Here is a 17698-nt window from a genome sequence, read left to right on the forward strand (position 1 = left end):
GTTTCATTCCTGATGTGAAGTAAGTGCTGATGCATTTCATCTTGCAGCTTGTTAGTCAGATCCAGCAATTTAGGGTTCTTTTGGGCAGGTGCAAGCCTTGGAGGCTTCCAGCTGCACCACTTATTCCAAATTTCCTGTATAAACAGCATTTTTTTCCAGCTGTGGGCTTAAGGAACCTGCAGAAACCCCCTCAAAACTCAGTGTGCTTTTTCAGCACAGCAGTGCTTGAGAGAAGATGCCCTAGTGTTCACAAGCAAAACAAATAACAGTGCTTAAAATAAGATATATTTAGCAAACTCATTCATTTGTGCAGTGTCAAAATAACACTTTTTCCTGGTTGGGAAGCAAGGGATCTGTTTTATCTTGACAAGTTCATTTGGATATCATGCACTACTTATCATCACGGAGAGTACTGAAATGTGGTCAGTTCCTACAGGTCAATTCTTTAAGCAAGATTAGCTGGAACAGTAGTGATGTATATAAGAATGAATTATAATTCATTTATTGCCCAATTCTGCCACTTTGAGATTAATGCCTAAGGAATTATTATTTTGAATACTACATAATTAATTTGAATGTTCTTGGTTATTTTAAGAGCTCTATATGGAAAGTTAATACATTACAGAATTTGTGCAGAAACGGGATTTTGGTATATATTTATTTTACTAATTCCAGAATAAATCAGTCTACAGATGGAAAGCAGTCAAATGATGTGTTCAAGAGCATCTCTTGCATAGCCTTCTACATCCTTTTACCAGAGAAGAGTTTGCTGAGAGGAAGATGGTGATGGGTCTGGGTGACCAGCAAAGCAGAACCTTTCCAAATGCCAAACTGATCAAATGAACACTAACTTGGTAGCACAGAAAATAATAGCTAGAGAATATCCTTTTTATAGGATAGAGCCTTTCTGTTGCCTGCTGCAACACATAGGCAATTAGCAAACAGGTTGTCCATAATCATGAAAGTCTGGGGAGTTCAAGGTGAAGAACTCAGATGCAAAGAAACACAATTCCCAGGCCCTGCAGTGACTCCAGTGAAGTATTGTTATCTCAGGGAGCACACAGCCTGAGAGCTGTCACTGTTGAGCAGGCTCCCAAGTCAAAGGTCTCAATAGAGAAGGGACATCAGGCATAAAGACTTTTTTCCCCCGAATTTGTTTTTCACATAGAATTCTTGCTCCATTCTCTTTATGATTGCAAACAAATCCAGGTAACCAGATGGTCTCATATGAACAGTTTTCATTTTAAAAATATAAGAAATCTGTCTTCTTTGAATGTTTTTTATTTGTATTGTTAGGATAGTTGGTATATTAAATGTATCAAGGAAAAAGCTAGGATATATGGCAGTGCTCTGACACAGAGTCAGGGTACAGAAGATGCCAGGGAAAAGTGAGCATGATTTGATTTTGGGTTTTTAAAAACAAGCCCAGTGACAGGAAGGAACTTTTACATTGTTTTCCCAGCATCTCTAAGGGAAACATTAAATACATGTGCTAGTTTCTTAAATTATTTAAAGGAAATAAAATCACCTGTTCTTGCTAAAAGCTTGACAGTAGAGCACAATAGATGTGCTCAGACAACAGGAGCATGTAAATTCTGCAAACCATCACATACTGATAGATGTTTCTGGGCAAAGAGCCACAAGAGGAAATAGGATTTTTCACTGATAGCATCTGTCAACAGAAGAACAGTAATCATGTGACTCGTGATTAAATTTAAATACAAATATAATGGAAGAAATCCACTGTAATTGCTATGTAGCCAGGAGTATTTACACAAATATGATTCTAGGTGATTTAACACAGCAACACAGAACTCTCTTGGAAAATCCAGAGTTTCCAGTCCCAGGGCAAGATATATAAATGCTATAGTACCTGCTTCTGCTGCTGCAGTAATTCTGCAGTCTGCAGCTGTGGTCCATGATCAGTGTTCTCAGCGTTGGGATGCTGGGAGAAATCTGCCAGTGCAAACACAACATCCTCTTCCTCCTCCTCTCGCTCTGCGTCGTTCGCCCTCTGCTCCGACTGAATGCTAAAGTCTGGGAGGGCCTCAGGGTGCTCGATCTGGAATGCAAGAGGGAACACAGAAACATGCTTTTGCCATTCACCTCTGGGGCCAGAAATCTACTGAAGGACTAAGGGAAGGGACTGCATCTCTGTGGCGGCATATACTGACTTCAGCTCAGGCTACAGAGCTGATCTTTGGGTGATATATCACATACTGCACGTGTGAACACAACACTATGGCCTGCAACAGGGGCATTTATGCAGCTGAGATGGCTCTAATGTCACATCATGGATATAATCCATCACACATTAATCAAGAACTCTACAAGATACTGGAGTATTGTATGATGAAGTACTGGAGACTAGGAAGTATCCAAATCTATCACTTTATTTTCTGTAAAGTATGAGCAAAACATGACTGCAATAATGACTAGAGATAGGCTGGTAATAAACTACCCAGTCAAAAAGTCCAGACAGTCAAGAAAAGAAAGTTCTTGGCATTAGAAGATGAGCTTGTTTACACAGAAGCAAATTAACACTGCTGAAGTAAAGTAGAGGCAAATTATTTCTAAATAGTTACTCATCTCTTGTTTCTGACTCACACTACCACAGCAGATTAATTTAACGATCTTCATACACCCTTTATCTAAGAATACAAAACACTGGAATATTTAACTTAAGCATATTCTGACCAGACCTGAAAGGTTACTTGTACTGCCAAATGCAGCAAACCTTGAAAAACACCAGGTACAAAAGGATCAGAAATACTGAGAAAAATTACTTTTTTGCTTACCAAAGGGCTTCAGAATTGCATGAACCTGCAAAACAAATCTACTGTTCTCATTAATTTAGTATAAAATGTCAGAATGGGAAAACTCTTTTTTTTTTTTTCTTTATCTAAGAAGCAAATAGTAATTCTGGGTGTGCAACTCAACATTTCCTTTACAGTGCATTTTGGCTGGCAACCACACCCCTGCTGAGATGTGTCAGCTTGGGGATTCCAGGTTGTTATGTACTTCTGAAATTCCTGATCTTGATTTAGCCTGTCCTTATAAAAGCACCATGATGATGACTGGTGTACTGCTGCTGACAGCGGCAGACATGTGCATGGAGAAGGGGAACAAATAAGGATGATTAAGTTCCCACATGAAGCTGTATAATTCTCCTGCCAACACAGAAACAGAGCTTCCCTCCATCTGTATTGCTGAAGGTTTTGTAAGGAACGCATTGTGTACAGGATGAGAAAAACAGCAGCACTCAATCCATCTAAACAGATTTGACTCCCTCACCTTGCTAATGTGCTTTTTCACGTTCAAAAAATTACTCAGGATTCCTATCCTTGAGACCTAATTAATTTTTCATTTACTATGAGAGAGTTTTTCAGGACATGCTGTTTGTAGAAGTTAAGGGTTTCAATTTAAAGATTGGTGACCTGTAACATATCATGCAGAATATACTTCAGCACAAGCCAATTTAAGTTTCATGTTTAATCTGAATCCCCTTTCAACATATGTGCAATTTGAAAGCTGCTGGTGCCACATATTTCAAGTCTACACTTAAAGAAGGGACATCCCAGTACTCATCTGGGTTATTAAGGTGGGACAGTTACCTCTAATGTGTCCTCCCCTTCCTCCTCCATTCGCTTGCCTTGCCGCCAGTGTTTCAGCAGCCACTTCAGTTTGACATACAGGAGAAAGGTGTCCTGCTTGAAATGCCTGAGCTCCTGCTGCAGCAGATTTTTCTCCTGACTCCAGGTCTTCTCTTCCAGTTTGTTCTGCAAAGTCAAGCTCTGCACTTCCAAGTCTTTTCTCCGCAGGGTCTGCATATGCTCCTCCTCCAGCTTTAATGGAATAACAGGCAGCAAGTCAAGAGAATGGTGTCCTGGGGCAGTTTCCAGGACTTCATTGGATGAGACAAACTGAAATCTCTAATTTTCATCAGTAGCGAGTAGCTATTGAGTTTGGCTCAATAAGTTCCTCAGCAGTTATGACTGCTGAGAAAATTAGAGGATAGTAGATAACCATATGATAGTAACCTTCTGTGGAAGTGGATATTTACTTCAGAGATGCACAAGAGCTCTGAAGCTGGTTAAATATTTTACACCTTGCAGTAGGTTCCCAACTCAGCCACCAGCCTGCACTGCTGCACATATCACACCTACTAAATGCATTTGCAGCCATTGTACAAGGTGGGAACACAGCTTCCCTTCAGACAACCTGGAATATTTGCCTTGCAGCTTCCCTCCACAGCCACAAATTCAATATGCTCATGGTTGCTACGTCTTCCTTTGCCTCTAGAAGGGCAACAATTCTGAAGGAAACACATCTAATAACTCAGATACAACTACTGGTCCCTCACTTATTGTAGTCCATACTTGAAGGCATCTCAGTGATACCACAGTAAACAGTGTCTCATTCTGGCATCACTGTATCTGGGACACAAGCAGGAACAGAAGAGACAGGAACAAACTGCAGCTCAACATTTGACATGTCTCAGCCTTAGTACTAAAATCATCAAGAAAAGCTCATTCTTTAGAGGACACATATAATTACACCAGTTCAATGCAAGGCCACCTGAAACATAATTCTTAAAACATGACCTCTCCCTCAATATATAAAAATCAAACCATGGAAGACCTGCACCCAACAGAACTTGTACAAGTTAGTTGTACAATATCTCGTATTAGATAAGAAAGCGTTTCCGCTTCAACCAAGCTGTGGCTTCCTCATAGATGAAGAAAATGCAGATGGAAAGTGAGTACAGAGTAACTATTTAAAGGCGCCACTTTCTATTTTCCATTCTGCAGAGCAACAGCCTCTCCTTTTTCTGACCAGCTCCATAGATGAAATCTATGAAAGCCACAGAGCACTTATGACCACCACAATCCAAACCATCAGAAGACTCCCTGCAACGAACAATGTTCACATAAGAATAAAGAATATTTCAGGGACTAGGACTCCCTAGCAATAAACACTGCTAAGAAATACGTGTTTGATTTTCATGGCAACATTCAGATGCTTCTGAAACAGGCTACTAGTCCATATGAGATAGTAAACTAAGGACTTGCCTGCCATCTAAATATTTGCTCCTGCATAATGCAAATTTTCAGCATCTATGCTACTATGCTTTTAAAAGTTCCCAATTAAATTGAAATTATTTGCAGTAGTTGCTAGTTTAAAATTAAGCTTAAAAGTAGTCTGGAACAAAATTAGCAATAATGCCCCAAAAAACAGATACACAGCTCCTCATAACACTCACAGAGACTGTACACTGCTAGCACACATCAATTTTGATGTCATTAAACATTCCTAAAAATGAAATAGCAAAAGAAGGTCTGATTTTAAATTACATTTTTACAGGAAGAAAGAAGTTGATTTAATGATGATGATTCTTCCACCAAATGAAGTTATGGTTAAATATAGCAAAAATATGAGTAATTTCCACCAGAAATCCTGGAAGGTGATAAAAAGGGAACATTATCAACAAGATGGGCATAGTCTGGAAAAAAAAATGAAGAATCCAGAAGATGCTTTTATTCTTCTGTTTCTGCTGGCTATCAACGTGAACAGCTAGCTTTAATTTTGGTGCATTTTTCATTGTTTTGACAAGCTGTTATATTTCAAATCCCTGTGGTAATGAATTCTTGCAGAAGACCCTAGTGGAGATAGATTCATAGAGTATTATGCTTTTTTTCAATGGATAACAATTGCAAAAAGAAAATAACTTTAAGAGGCAGGTATAGCTTCAAAAAGCTTTCATAGCTGAGGCAAGTAGGAAGGAAAGCAATTGACTGGTTGCCTTCAAAAGCTCCAGTGGAGATTAACTGAAAATTAAAGCCAGCAATGAAAACACTGAGAGATATTACTTGGGCATAAAGAGATTAGTTGGCACAAGGAAAAATTCTTTACAGTATGTAACAATTATGCTGAATTTAGTTTATGAAGTAAATTTAAAAAGAAAACTTCAGTTAGGAGCCAAAAAGCCTGCAGAAATTAGCAACAGATTTTTTTTCCCTTGAGGAGCTAGAGATCACAAAATGATTGACTAATCCTTTCCAGCCTTCAAAAGAGCAGGGCAAGCTCATGTAAAAAAATATGATTTATTCACCAGCTATTAATAAGAAGATTGGAAGCACTGAGTACTGAGAAATACAAGAATGAATGTCCCGATTTGTTTCTCAGTGCATAACAACTCCTCTGACTTTGGAGAAGTGCTGGATTTTCTTTGGGCTACCAGGAGTCAAAATAAGGCATGGAGCCAAACTGAGCTCCCAGGGATGAAACACACCCTTCCCCAGCTCACAGAGAGCTGAAGGGTGACAGAATTCTCCATGGAGTATTTCATGTCTCCACCACGATATCTGCTGCAGTGGGGAGGACAAAATTTCTCTCCACCAAGCAGAGAAGCCAGATTCACAGTGGCAAAATAGGCTTGAATTTAGATTTCCCCAGATTCCAGATTCTTCATTTACTCAGATGAGGTCAAACAGGCACAGCCACCAGGGCACAGTTTTCCACAGTTCTGACAAACAAGGCTCATGTCACACATCATGGTCATGCGTCTCTCCCAGCAGGTGGGTTTTGTATTTACCTGGATGATCCTTTCTGTAAACTTTTCTTGCTCCTCTCGGTGAAGTCTTGTCTCCTGCTCAAGCTGAGCCTGAAGCTCCTGTATCGATACATTCTGTACAGGTAAAACATGGGAATCCCTGAGCTGATCATCAGGACAAAGGGATAGGTTTAGCAGAAAATATGTCTCCAAGGTGTAACAAAAATGAAAAAAGAAACGAGCTGTGGGACAGACATCTGCACAACTCACAGTTATCAATAGTTAAAACCAAACCACAGTGTGCAAATAAATAACAATGTCCTAAATCTGTGTGGGAATTTCCTGTGTGGCTTCTTCTGGGAACTAAAGCTGGGATGCTGATGTTACATGTTGGATATTTCCTTCAGGCCTCTGCTCTGAGTTTGCACTCGAATAGCTGAGACTGCTGTTTGTAGGATTACATATTTGGTGGTGCATTTCTTCAACATAATACAGCGGTAAAATTTTAACATCTCTGCGCAGGATGAATCTAATGTACGTATATTGAACCTCATTATTTATTCATTTGCAACAGTTATGACAGGGCAGTTAATGGGATAGTATTTATTAAACCAACTTAGTATACATAAGGTCCCTTTCTTCAGATACAAGACAGTTCTCGGCACAAGTCAACTTCATTCTGTGATTTTTACTCAAAATAATTGCTACAAAATGTCATGGTTATAAGCAGTGTGAGCCTGAGATCTGATGGAAATAATTAAGTATCCCCCCTTTCAGGCCCAATACTGTTTTAATCTTAATACTTTCAATTTTATGTTCTCATTAAGTTTGGCATCCCATCAGTTTGACTCCTGAAAGATACTTGACTAAAACTAAAGACCCAAGAAGGCAGAGTCAGATCTCATTATTTATACTCTGGAAATTAATCTTGTGGCACTTATATTTCTGACCAAAACTTTCTGTGCCCTTCACTTTGTGTCTGTCACTTTGATGCTAAAACTGATTTATCTGTACAAAAGTGATGCTTGGCTGGCTGCCCATCCTCTTCATGTGACCACAGAAAACACTGCAGCACCAAACTCCTACTTCCCAGAGCAAACATGTACTTAAAGACAGGATTGCTTCAGGCTTCAAAGTGTAATCCCAAATTCTCAGCTGGCCCATGTCCTGCATGCTCCAATCTCAGCAGCTGCAAAGACATAATGAAGGTCGTGGGACCGCTGTCTTGGGCTGTGTTGCCATTTCCCTGCCGGCATCAGCCCCAGCACCCACCTCCTCTCCAGGCACTCCTCCCACTTCCCAGAGCAAAGCCAGCAGCTGCTGCTGTTCAGGCCACACAGCCCTTGTTGGGACACTTTGGTTATTCAAAATGTATTTGTCCCTGGAACAGACACTCCTCATCCCTCCTCTAGGGAAAAATGAGATAAGGCAAATGGAAATATCCCAAAAACTACCTGCAGGACCACACCCTGCTGAAAACCAAAAGTGGACCTACCTAGACTTTCTGTGGTCTATCAGTTCCTTCTTTACTTAAGTTATTTATTGACCTGTGCACATCTGCTTTGTACCTGAGGAAAAGACCCTTCCATCCCTCTGAAACGTACACATGAAGTGACTAAGGGAAAATTATCTGCCTTATCAATTTTGTCTGTCTCTGTAACATGTCTGCAGATATTTTGTAGTGTATAAAGTCAATATTTGGTCTCACAAGTAATTTGAAAATAACTGTTTGTGATGAGATTTGTCATTTTTGCACAATCATTTGTAAACTGTTAATTTAATGTTGTCATGCAATAAAGGAAAAATTACTTTCATTAGGAATTTCTGCATTATTTTATTCTAATCAGGTTTCTTTAGGAATATGGCAAACAAAAACCAATTTATCCGTTCACTAATGTATAATTTAAAAAAATCTTCCTTCCCATTATGAATTCAAACCCATCCTTTTTTTTTATATGTAGCCCATGCAAAGCTAAATTTCAGGAAACTTGGGTGCTGGGATTATGTGGTAACTGTTGGAATTACTGAAAAGGAATATTAAATATATCATAAAGGCAGATGCAGTATTACATTCACACTAAGTCAAAATCACATCACAGCTGCTTTGCCTCTTTAAGGGCAATACATATTTTTAAGTCCTAAAGTAAATTTTAGTTGAAAAGCACCCAGTGCATGAATGCAGAGCTGCATGCCTTTTTCCTTCCAATGCAACCTGAGAACTCTTCATAGTTAATAATAAGATATAATGTCATTTCTACCAGTAGCATTGGGATCTCTCCACTGCTCAAATCACAGGAGGTAAGGCTGCTTAAGTGCCTAATAGCTTGCACAATCTATTAGGATTGTGAATGAATAATACTTCTAAATGTATTATGTAATATTTGTGTATGCAGTTCAGGTACCTAATACTGCACTGATGGATGTCTGTGTGTTTGTATGTGGAAATCAGTCCCCTATCATCCAACCAGCAGGGTGGAGTCTCTGGCACAGCTGTGGCTTTGTTTTGTTTTGTAAAGCAGCACTACAACAAAATGGACACAACAGTTGTTAATCTGTTACATTCCATTCTTTGTTCCTTTGGTCTCATTAAGGAATGCACTACACAAGGAATGGAAGACACCCTGAAGGCAACAGCCAGTACACAACGTACTAACATCACAGAACAGACACAAACTCACTACAACCAGACATACAAACACAATACCACGGGAACTACGAGCTACTGCTACTCTACCACAGCACCACAGAAACAGCTGCACTTCATCCACAGCTCAACACCAGCTAATAACAGTTCCCCACATATCCCAGTTATTGCATTACCAGATACACTTCCACTCCTGTCCCTTCAGACAGGCACTGCCAAATCTTTCTGCTCAGTCCTTTTATCTCACCTGTAATCACTCCAGAACAAGCTAATCCATGCTGATGTCTTTACCTCAAGAGGATGCACAGAGAAAAGTCATCCACACCTGGGGACTTCACCACTGCTCCCTCACTGTACCCACCCCTTTCCCCACTGTCAGAGTGTTGACAGCTTTTCAGGTTACTTTGCAGCTCACACAATCCCACATTTCTGCCATGACTTGTTTTTACAAGACTGCCATTCAAGACAAGGTATGGCTGGGTTTTACTTGTCTGTTTTCTCCATTTTACTGTAGCTAATTGCAATCTGAATTCACCAGCAAACTTAATCAATTTATATGCAACAACCATGAACATGAAATTTCATGGAATCTTTCTCTTAAGCTTTCCCACCCCCCCAGAAATGTTCAAACAAAATAAGGCCTGAGGAGGCAGGGTAGAATAATGCTTTCCAGATTTGCATGCAATTCCAAGAAAGTCAAAAGATGAATATTTTATGCTGCTCCTCTAAAGCTACATTAAAATGCTTTGATATTTGGACCTTGCATTTGAACATATAGTTTAAAAATTGCTACCTTTTCACAGACTGACAGCTGGCCATTGCATGCAACAGTCAGAAAGAAAGTTCCAGTGCCTTTTGTCATACTTTGTACATGCAATCCACATCTAACTGAATTCACAGAGGCTGCTTCTGAAGATGTACTCTCCTTCTCACCCCTTAAAAACACATGACATATATTTCCATTTGCTAGTGTAGAATAGGCAGCTGTGTGGTTATTTGTCTGTGCTTATATGAAAATCCAAGTTTGGGAAAACACACAACATTTCAAGTCTTTAAAAATCCATGTAATTGTACGGATAGTACACAAAGGCTCACCAAGTTCAGTTAGGACTCAAATATCCAGATTTACATCATAAAGGGGCTTTTAAGCCATTACATTGTCAACCTCTACAGAATCTTACATAGCAAGAAAGAATACCATACATCAAAGTAAATTATTCTTGCTTCCCCTAATCTTGGTGGGAAGGAATAATCACAGCATCAGTTTATCTTCTTCCCACAGCTTTGCATTGGAGGAATAGTGGACATAAGACATAAAACTTTCTATGCGGTCCTTGGTTGTTGTTTTGTTTGCTTTTTTACCAGAAGAAAAAAGCCACAATGTGTAAACCATTCACTGCTTCCTTTCTGGAAAAACAAAACCTTTAACCAGAGAAATGGATGTGCAAATTTTCAGCACATGGCTGGGAGCTGCTACGAAAACCATCCAGCTGAAAAATTCTCACATGGAATTATGAAAATTGCACGGAAACAGCCCCAGTTAAAAAATAGAACAGACAAAATACAGATCAACATTCTCCTCATACATCCGAGACGGATCCATACAGAAGTTTTGATTCAAAGCAGGTAGTAAATTGACTTACCTAACTTGCACATCACTGTATTTGGTTGGTCCACACTTAACCCAGTAATTAGCTTAGAATTATACATTCCTTATGGCATGATTAGTAAGGAAGATGGATAAACATTAAATATTACTTAGAATAGCTTACTCTTCAGTGTGTGCTATTCCTATTTTATTAGTAGACCTGTGGAAAACTTGTTAAGACATTCTCTCACCTTCTTCAGCCTATCTGCTTTTATTTTAAATCTGTGCTGACAATCCAATCCTTTTACATGAATTCTCTTCAGTGGTTCTTTTTCTGTAACCGATGAGTGTCAGAGATTTTATGGTATTTTTCTACACAGAAATAAGTGCGTAAATCTTTAAAAGTCATGTATGAAAATAGTCAAAATCTGAAATGCAAAGTGCTTTTGCCTTTGATATACACTTGCTTAGGAAAAGGCAGAACTGAGATCCTCTGAAGGAAGAGAACCAGGAGAGGAAGCTCCAATTTAGAGCATCAGGTATTAAATGTACCAAGACATATCCGGTCATTTGAAAGAGTGAAATTTTTCTCCTTCAGAATGTCTTCTTGCTTTGAATAAACAGGAGGAGATTGCTTGAGGAAACTGCCTTTTGTTTATGGATGTTCCACTGGCAGAAATCACCAGGTGAAAAAATATTTACTGTTTTTCCCATCGATTTCCATTTGTTGTCATAAGATGTTAGCTCCATGTTACCTTTTTCAGTTCTCCTGTTTGTTTTAGTCAGGCCAATTCTTACTACTTCACCTGTTTTTCCATGGACAGTAAAGAATGATTTCCCTGTCTTACCATACCAGAGCTCTGCTAAAATCATGAATAATGCATTGAACCTCCACCCCAATGGGCTGCAGCCTCCCACAACAGCAGCTGAAAGGCTTGTTTCAGCAAGAAAACAAAGCCCTGCTCTTAAGGCAATTTCAAGACATAATTTCTCTTGGACTGGGACTCTAACCCACCTCTTTAACATGCAAACATGTTCTAGTAATCCTGTTGCACTAACAACTGCAGTGCAAAGCCCAAACAACGGCAGATGTTTACAGTTAGGCCACAGGGTAGTTTCAAGAACATGTCTGTCTGCATTTATTGTACTTAATCAAACAATTAGGCTCCTGTGGTGCTCAGTTTTAAAAATAGAAGGGATTGCTAAATGGAAACTGCTCAGCGCTGCTTGTGAAAATTGTAATTTAAAATTCAGCTTGGAAAAAAATATATTTAGATAAATGGGCTTGCTTGAATAAAAAGAAAACATTTGCCTCAGCAAAATGAAAGACCAGTGCATATATTTTCACTTTGTAAATCAAAGCAGTTAAAGACTCATGTGTAGCCATACCCATTGTGGGCATTAAAAAGGTTTGAGCCTGCATTTGAAATTTCTGTGGTAATAAAAGGACACCATCTGAAACAAAAGAAAATTAGAAGTTTTTGCTCGTGCAGTGTATGAAATTAAAAAATGAAATTAAAATAAATTAAACTACTTAAATTGAATAAAATTAAATTAAATATTGAAATTTAAAATTATACCTTCCAAAATAATTTAGAGAAATCTTCTTTGCTTAGGTTTGACTACTACAGATTTTAAGATTTCCACAGGCTGCCTACCCAGTGAAGAGTTTCAGTGTAAAGCACTGTAATATTCTTTGTTGCTTAAGTGATCATAACTGTAAAAACACCTTAGTCTTCCATATTTTCTCAAGTTAGACTATTTGAGCCCCAGCCTTGGTCATATTTTGAGTACATCTGATCCTAAACTGGTTATTCTGTACCTTTGTTTATAATTACTGGTTTGTTCCTTGCCAGGTTATGGTGTGAAAACTGTCCATCCTGTGTACAAGCACAGTTTGCTTTACATATTTTATACCTCAGGCTATCCTGGGAGAGGAAAATAAAAAGGTATTATGCCAAAATTAACCAAATCCCTGATCCTAACAGAGGGCATACATATACAGCCCTTCATATTGTCACAACACTGATCTAAGATAATGGAAAACCAATAAATATGACAAAATCTAAAAAGAAATATTGTAATATTGAAATATTGCTGGAATAATTTTCTTATGCTATCTACCATAGCTGTCAAGCAATATTGATTTCTGATTGCAAAGAGATCCATGCTGAACAACAAGATTTCTCTATCTGATTGGCCCCTTTCACAGCTGAGGAAGAATTACTTTACCCTTCAGTGAGAGGCTTATGGTATCCTGGGTTTATCAGATATCCTTCCTGAGGTCTACTATCATTGTTACAAGTGAAAAGTTGGAAAAGACGCTGCTGAACAAATTTATTGTTCTAATTCTACCAAAGATCTGTGCTATCAGGATATTTTAAACTAAACCAAACAAAGCCAGCAAAGAATTACCTGTGTTAAGATGAAGGGCCACTTTCCCTTTCATATTTACATCATCATGCTCTTTGGCTACCAGCTGCCCTGACGTTCTCATCTTCCTACCCTTGTTTTCCAGGTCTTGCAATTGCTTACTTACTAACCCAGCTGTCCTAGCCAGCAGACCCCTTTTCCCAAGCCGAATTAGGGGTTTCAGATCTATTAAGTCTTCTTCATGCATCTATAGAATTAAAAGCATGTTAAACCTCATCACTCACTAGAAGCTACTCTAACTATCACAGTTTCAAGAACTGGTTTCCCACTGGCCAGCAGAAAAGTTTTTCACTACTCCAAGCCCACCTTTATGGAGACAAATTCGAAATTGTTCTCTTCATGACCAATTGCATTGTCTTGAACAATCTGCGTTCATGAGAAAGCAGCTAAGGAGATGTTTAGTGAGGCAGATATGGCCTCTGCATGAATGAAGATTCAAATAAAAATGGATAGATGTTTTTGACAAATGGAAAAGTACTCAACAACCCAAACAATGGAGAACTATGCTTTAAATAAGCTTTTTTGGAAGCTGCAGGTGCTGTATTCCTGCATGGTGTTGAGAATCACCATATACACCAGCATCTACTGACAGGCAAAATGCAAAGTAATCTCTATCTGTAGACTTTCCAGATTTAAAATATCCAACAAGGTAAAACCTGGAAGCATGATCAAATATCAGGGATTACAACATCTTCCAGACACCTTTCATTTATCTACTCAGTTGTAATAGGTCCCTGAGCTGTACTTTCCCCCTTGGCAAAGTTACTGGGAGCAGGGTGATTGCTCCAAAGTTAGGACAAATTTGCTTCTCTGGAACTGCACAGGGCAAATGAGATCAACCACGAATTTCACAGCAGGGGTGGTCGTATTTACTCCCCCAACTCCTGGCTTCTGTTACTAATCTCCTGGCTAAGGCAGCAGGAGGCAGTGAGTAAGATGGGCTCCTTTGCTGACCTCTAGACTGAAACAGCCCTTGTCTCCTGGCCTGTAGAGTTTAATGTCTCCATCAGCTCTGCGGTGTGGGTCGGTGGTGGCTCGCTGGTGGCGAATCTCTTGCTCCTCTCCACGGTCTTGTTTGAGCTGCCACTCCATCTGATCCCTCAGTTTGGACTGTTAGATGCATGGGCGGTTTGTAACAAAAAAACAAAAGGACAGGAGGGAATAAAGAAAACAAAAATGGGTAAGGTAGACGACTGAAAAACTACAAGACAAAGAAAAGCGTGAACAGAAAAAACAACTTAAATACAGTGGCATAAGAAAGTGAAGAGAACAAAACCAAAATGAGGATGAGCAAAATGATGGGCTGAAACATCTGAAAAGCAAAAAAGAGAAAGAGAGGAAAAAAGAATGCAAACACTGGTTATGAGGCGCATGCAATGAGGATGCATGAGTCAAACCAACAGCAAGCATACAAGTCATGAAGGATATGGGACACAAGGCTCTTCCTTCCTTACTTGTGCGGTGCAGAAAAGCCATATCCAGTGTGGCAGTTGTGGCAGTTTAGACATGCGCCCATGGGCAACGCTTTAGGCAAGGCAGTCCTTCGCTGGCTACAGAGCTTCTCACTCGCTGCTCGGTTAGGGGAGTGAGCTGTAAGCAGGCTTTTCAAAACACATCACTTAGAAAACTGCATTTGGTTGGGTTCTTTTGGCAAGGCTTTTGAGAACATGCCTGACCCTTTTACAAGAGAGCATAATAAAGACCTCCTCACATTTCTTAGCAAGGCTTCTAATTTACATTCATCAGATTTTTTTTTAATTAATCTCCTCTTTCATGGGGAAACACTGCTGTTACAGACAAAAAGAAGACAGATATCTTTAACACCAATGGATTAGCCTTTTTGCCACGAGGAACCGCCTCTGAATCAAAGGAGTTGTGCAAATAAATAAAAGAAAAAAACTGTAAAGTGTTTGTTTAACATTACACACTTAATACACTGCGGGTCTGAAATCATAACAAAGCGGCTGTGAGGAAAATTAGCTCTAGGGTAGAAATTGCCAGAAAGAAAGAGAAACGATCAAGAGAAAGAAGGCAAGTAAGAGGCTGACCTACCTGGAAGTCAGTGATTAATTCCTTCCCCAGGTTACCAATGGGAGAGTCTCGAGACATGGACGTCATCGTGGATAGGAAACTGGAAGACTCTGTGAGATGGGGAAGAGGGGAGAGGTCCTCCATCTGCTCCTTAAGGCCCTCTCCAATGTGATCAACTTTTTCCAGGAAGGTCTGAAGCTCCTTCCGGAAAGCTTTCATCCTGGAGTTGACAGTGTCCAGAAGTTCTGGCTCATGCTTATCTCCTCCCCTTTCCTCATCACTTCTGAAATCCTGCTCGGTGGATGGGCTGCTGGTTATGTGCACCTTTGCATCATAAATCAAGCTGTCTGTATCAGTGATAAGGCGCTCCACAGTCCTTTCGAGTCGCTCAGCCTCACGTTTGATGTTAATTAATGACTCAGTGTCCTCTTTCACTCTCATGAGCTCAGTGGAGCATGGGTCACTGACTTCTGATGGCTTCCCACTCCCAAAACCCGATGTCTTCTCATATATATCTTCGGAGTCGCTCTCGCCCCCAATGGGCCCCTCTCTCTTTGGCTGTGGTGGACGACCATCTTCGCTATCACTCTCTTTTTTCCCAGCGTCACTGTCGGCGTCGCTGTCCCTGGGGCTGGAAGTGCGCAGGCCCAGGTGAGAGGCAAGATCATAACGCTGAACGTTGGACATCAGGACCCTGTTCTCATACTGGAGCTTCATCACTTTCCCGCTCAGCTCGTTGATTTGTGACCTGGCCGACTTCAACTCCTCTTGCAAGGTCCCACCACCCTTGGATGCTGCATCATCCAACCAACCTGGCTCTTGGCCTGGCTCAAACTTGAATTTGTTCAGCTCATTTGTTAGCTGCTTGTTGTGATCCTCAATTTCAGAGATTGACCTCCTCAGCAGCTCTGCTTCCTCTTCCACAAACTGCAGGTGCCTGCGTAGCTCTGTGGCCGACTCCACAGAGTCTCCGTAGGGTGAGGTAGGAATGCTTGAAATGTGGTCCCTGCTGAGACACTCTTTTTCGTACTGGCACCTCATATCCTCCATCTCAGCTTTAATCCCCCTGTTCTCCACCTCCAGTTCCACTATTTTTCTGCCCAGTATGTTGGCTTCCTCCTCCACCAGCTTCAAACGAAGCTTCAGCTCAGCCTCCCTGGTGCTGGGTGGGCCCCCTGCTTCCCCAGTAGGCAGAGGACTGTCCACATCTCCATAGATGGATTTGTATTTCTGGAGCTCCTGCTCCAGTTCGTCCTTCTCCCTCCCCAGTTTGGCCATCTTCTTACGCATCAGCGCTGCCTCCTCTTTGGCAAACTGGAGCTGGCACTTCAAATCAGCACTGTCCTCCTGCCAAGAATAATCACCCCCCGCCCCAAGATTATATTACAATAGAAGCACAACCAGCATCTTATTTTCCAAAATCTCCACCTCCCCATCTTCTGGGCTGTATCTCTTAAGTATGCAAACAATTCACAGATCTGTGCAAACCACACAGCTGACACATTTCATGGCTTGGTCTTGGTTAAATTGGCAAAGCAGCTTGACCAGGGTTAGAGAGAAAAAAGAAGTATGCCTGTGCAAGTGTTCAGTGATGCAAGAGTGTCAGCACAATGTTTTTTCTCAAATGCTGAGCAAACTTTGCGGAAAATAATGACTCAAATGAAAAGGTTCCATGATTTGCTTGCACTTTTTGTTCCATTTACTTTTTTGTTCCATTTACCTTTAATGACACGCTTGTTCCCCTTATGCACAACGAAACAAAGACTACTCAGATGAATTTGCTTATCATAATCTCAGATTGTGGGGTCCTTTGGCTAGAAAGCACAACAAAGGTGTGCTGAACTGCATGGCTGCCTGAAAAGTGAAGACTTTTAATTACTGTGATCTCATAATGATGTGAAATAGATGAAGCTCCTAACTTGCTTTCCAAATACGAAACACACTGTTGTCTCTACTGCTGTTATTATTAGGACAGAGCAGATTCTGATCTCTGTTTCGGGGATAAACAACTCTTCGCAAGGGAGATGGGTGAAAACGTGTGAAAAAGGGAAGAAAAATTCATTAAACAGTGTTTACATCCAAATCCATCCCATGTGAAAACCTGCATTTTTCAGGAAGTACCAGGGTATTGAATGACTGTTTGGGGTTTTTTGTGTGTTGGGCATTAAAAAGTACTGCATCTCATATCATATGAAAACTCCAGTGTGTATTGTGCTGAAATAAGAGACAAGGTTAAGTAAATTCTAAGCCAGTGAACAATTTCTTTGCATGAATCACTTTCATGAATTGTCATGGAGATACAGCCACTTGGCCTCAAAAGAGACACATTTATCAGCATTAGCAGTATAATGGAAGGCAGGCTTTGAAAGATGATCTCCTGAGACAGCAGATTTTATAGCTGTTGGTAGGCCATGTGGATATGTGTGCAATTATATATGGAAACTTCATT

The 17698-nt window shown here is 40.2% G+C and overlaps 1 protein-coding gene across 1 annotated transcript in view; it reads right to left on the reverse strand.

Annotated features, from left to right (window-relative positions):
- MTCL1 (microtubule crosslinking factor 1) overlaps window positions 1–17698 on the reverse strand; it is an 88624-nt gene that overhangs the window by 22990 nt on the left and 47936 nt on the right. Inside the window, exons 4-8 of the mRNA XM_062488203.1 lie at window positions 15271–16596; window positions 14173–14328; window positions 6596–6718; window positions 3615–3845; window positions 1874–2062 (exon numbers count right to left, since the gene is read on the reverse strand). Of these exons, the coding sequence (XP_062344187.1) occupies window positions 1874–2062; window positions 3615–3845; window positions 6596–6718; window positions 14173–14328; window positions 15271–16596 (2025 nt within the window). The remainder of the gene's footprint in view (window positions 1–1873; window positions 2063–3614; window positions 3846–6595; window positions 6719–14172; window positions 14329–15270; window positions 16597–17698) is intronic.

The sequence above is a fragment of the Cinclus cinclus genome, chromosome 1, assembly GCF_963662255.1.
Source record: "Cinclus cinclus chromosome 1, bCinCin1.1, whole genome shotgun sequence".
Classification (NCBI taxonomy): domain Eukaryota; kingdom Metazoa; phylum Chordata; class Aves; order Passeriformes; family Cinclidae; genus Cinclus; species Cinclus cinclus.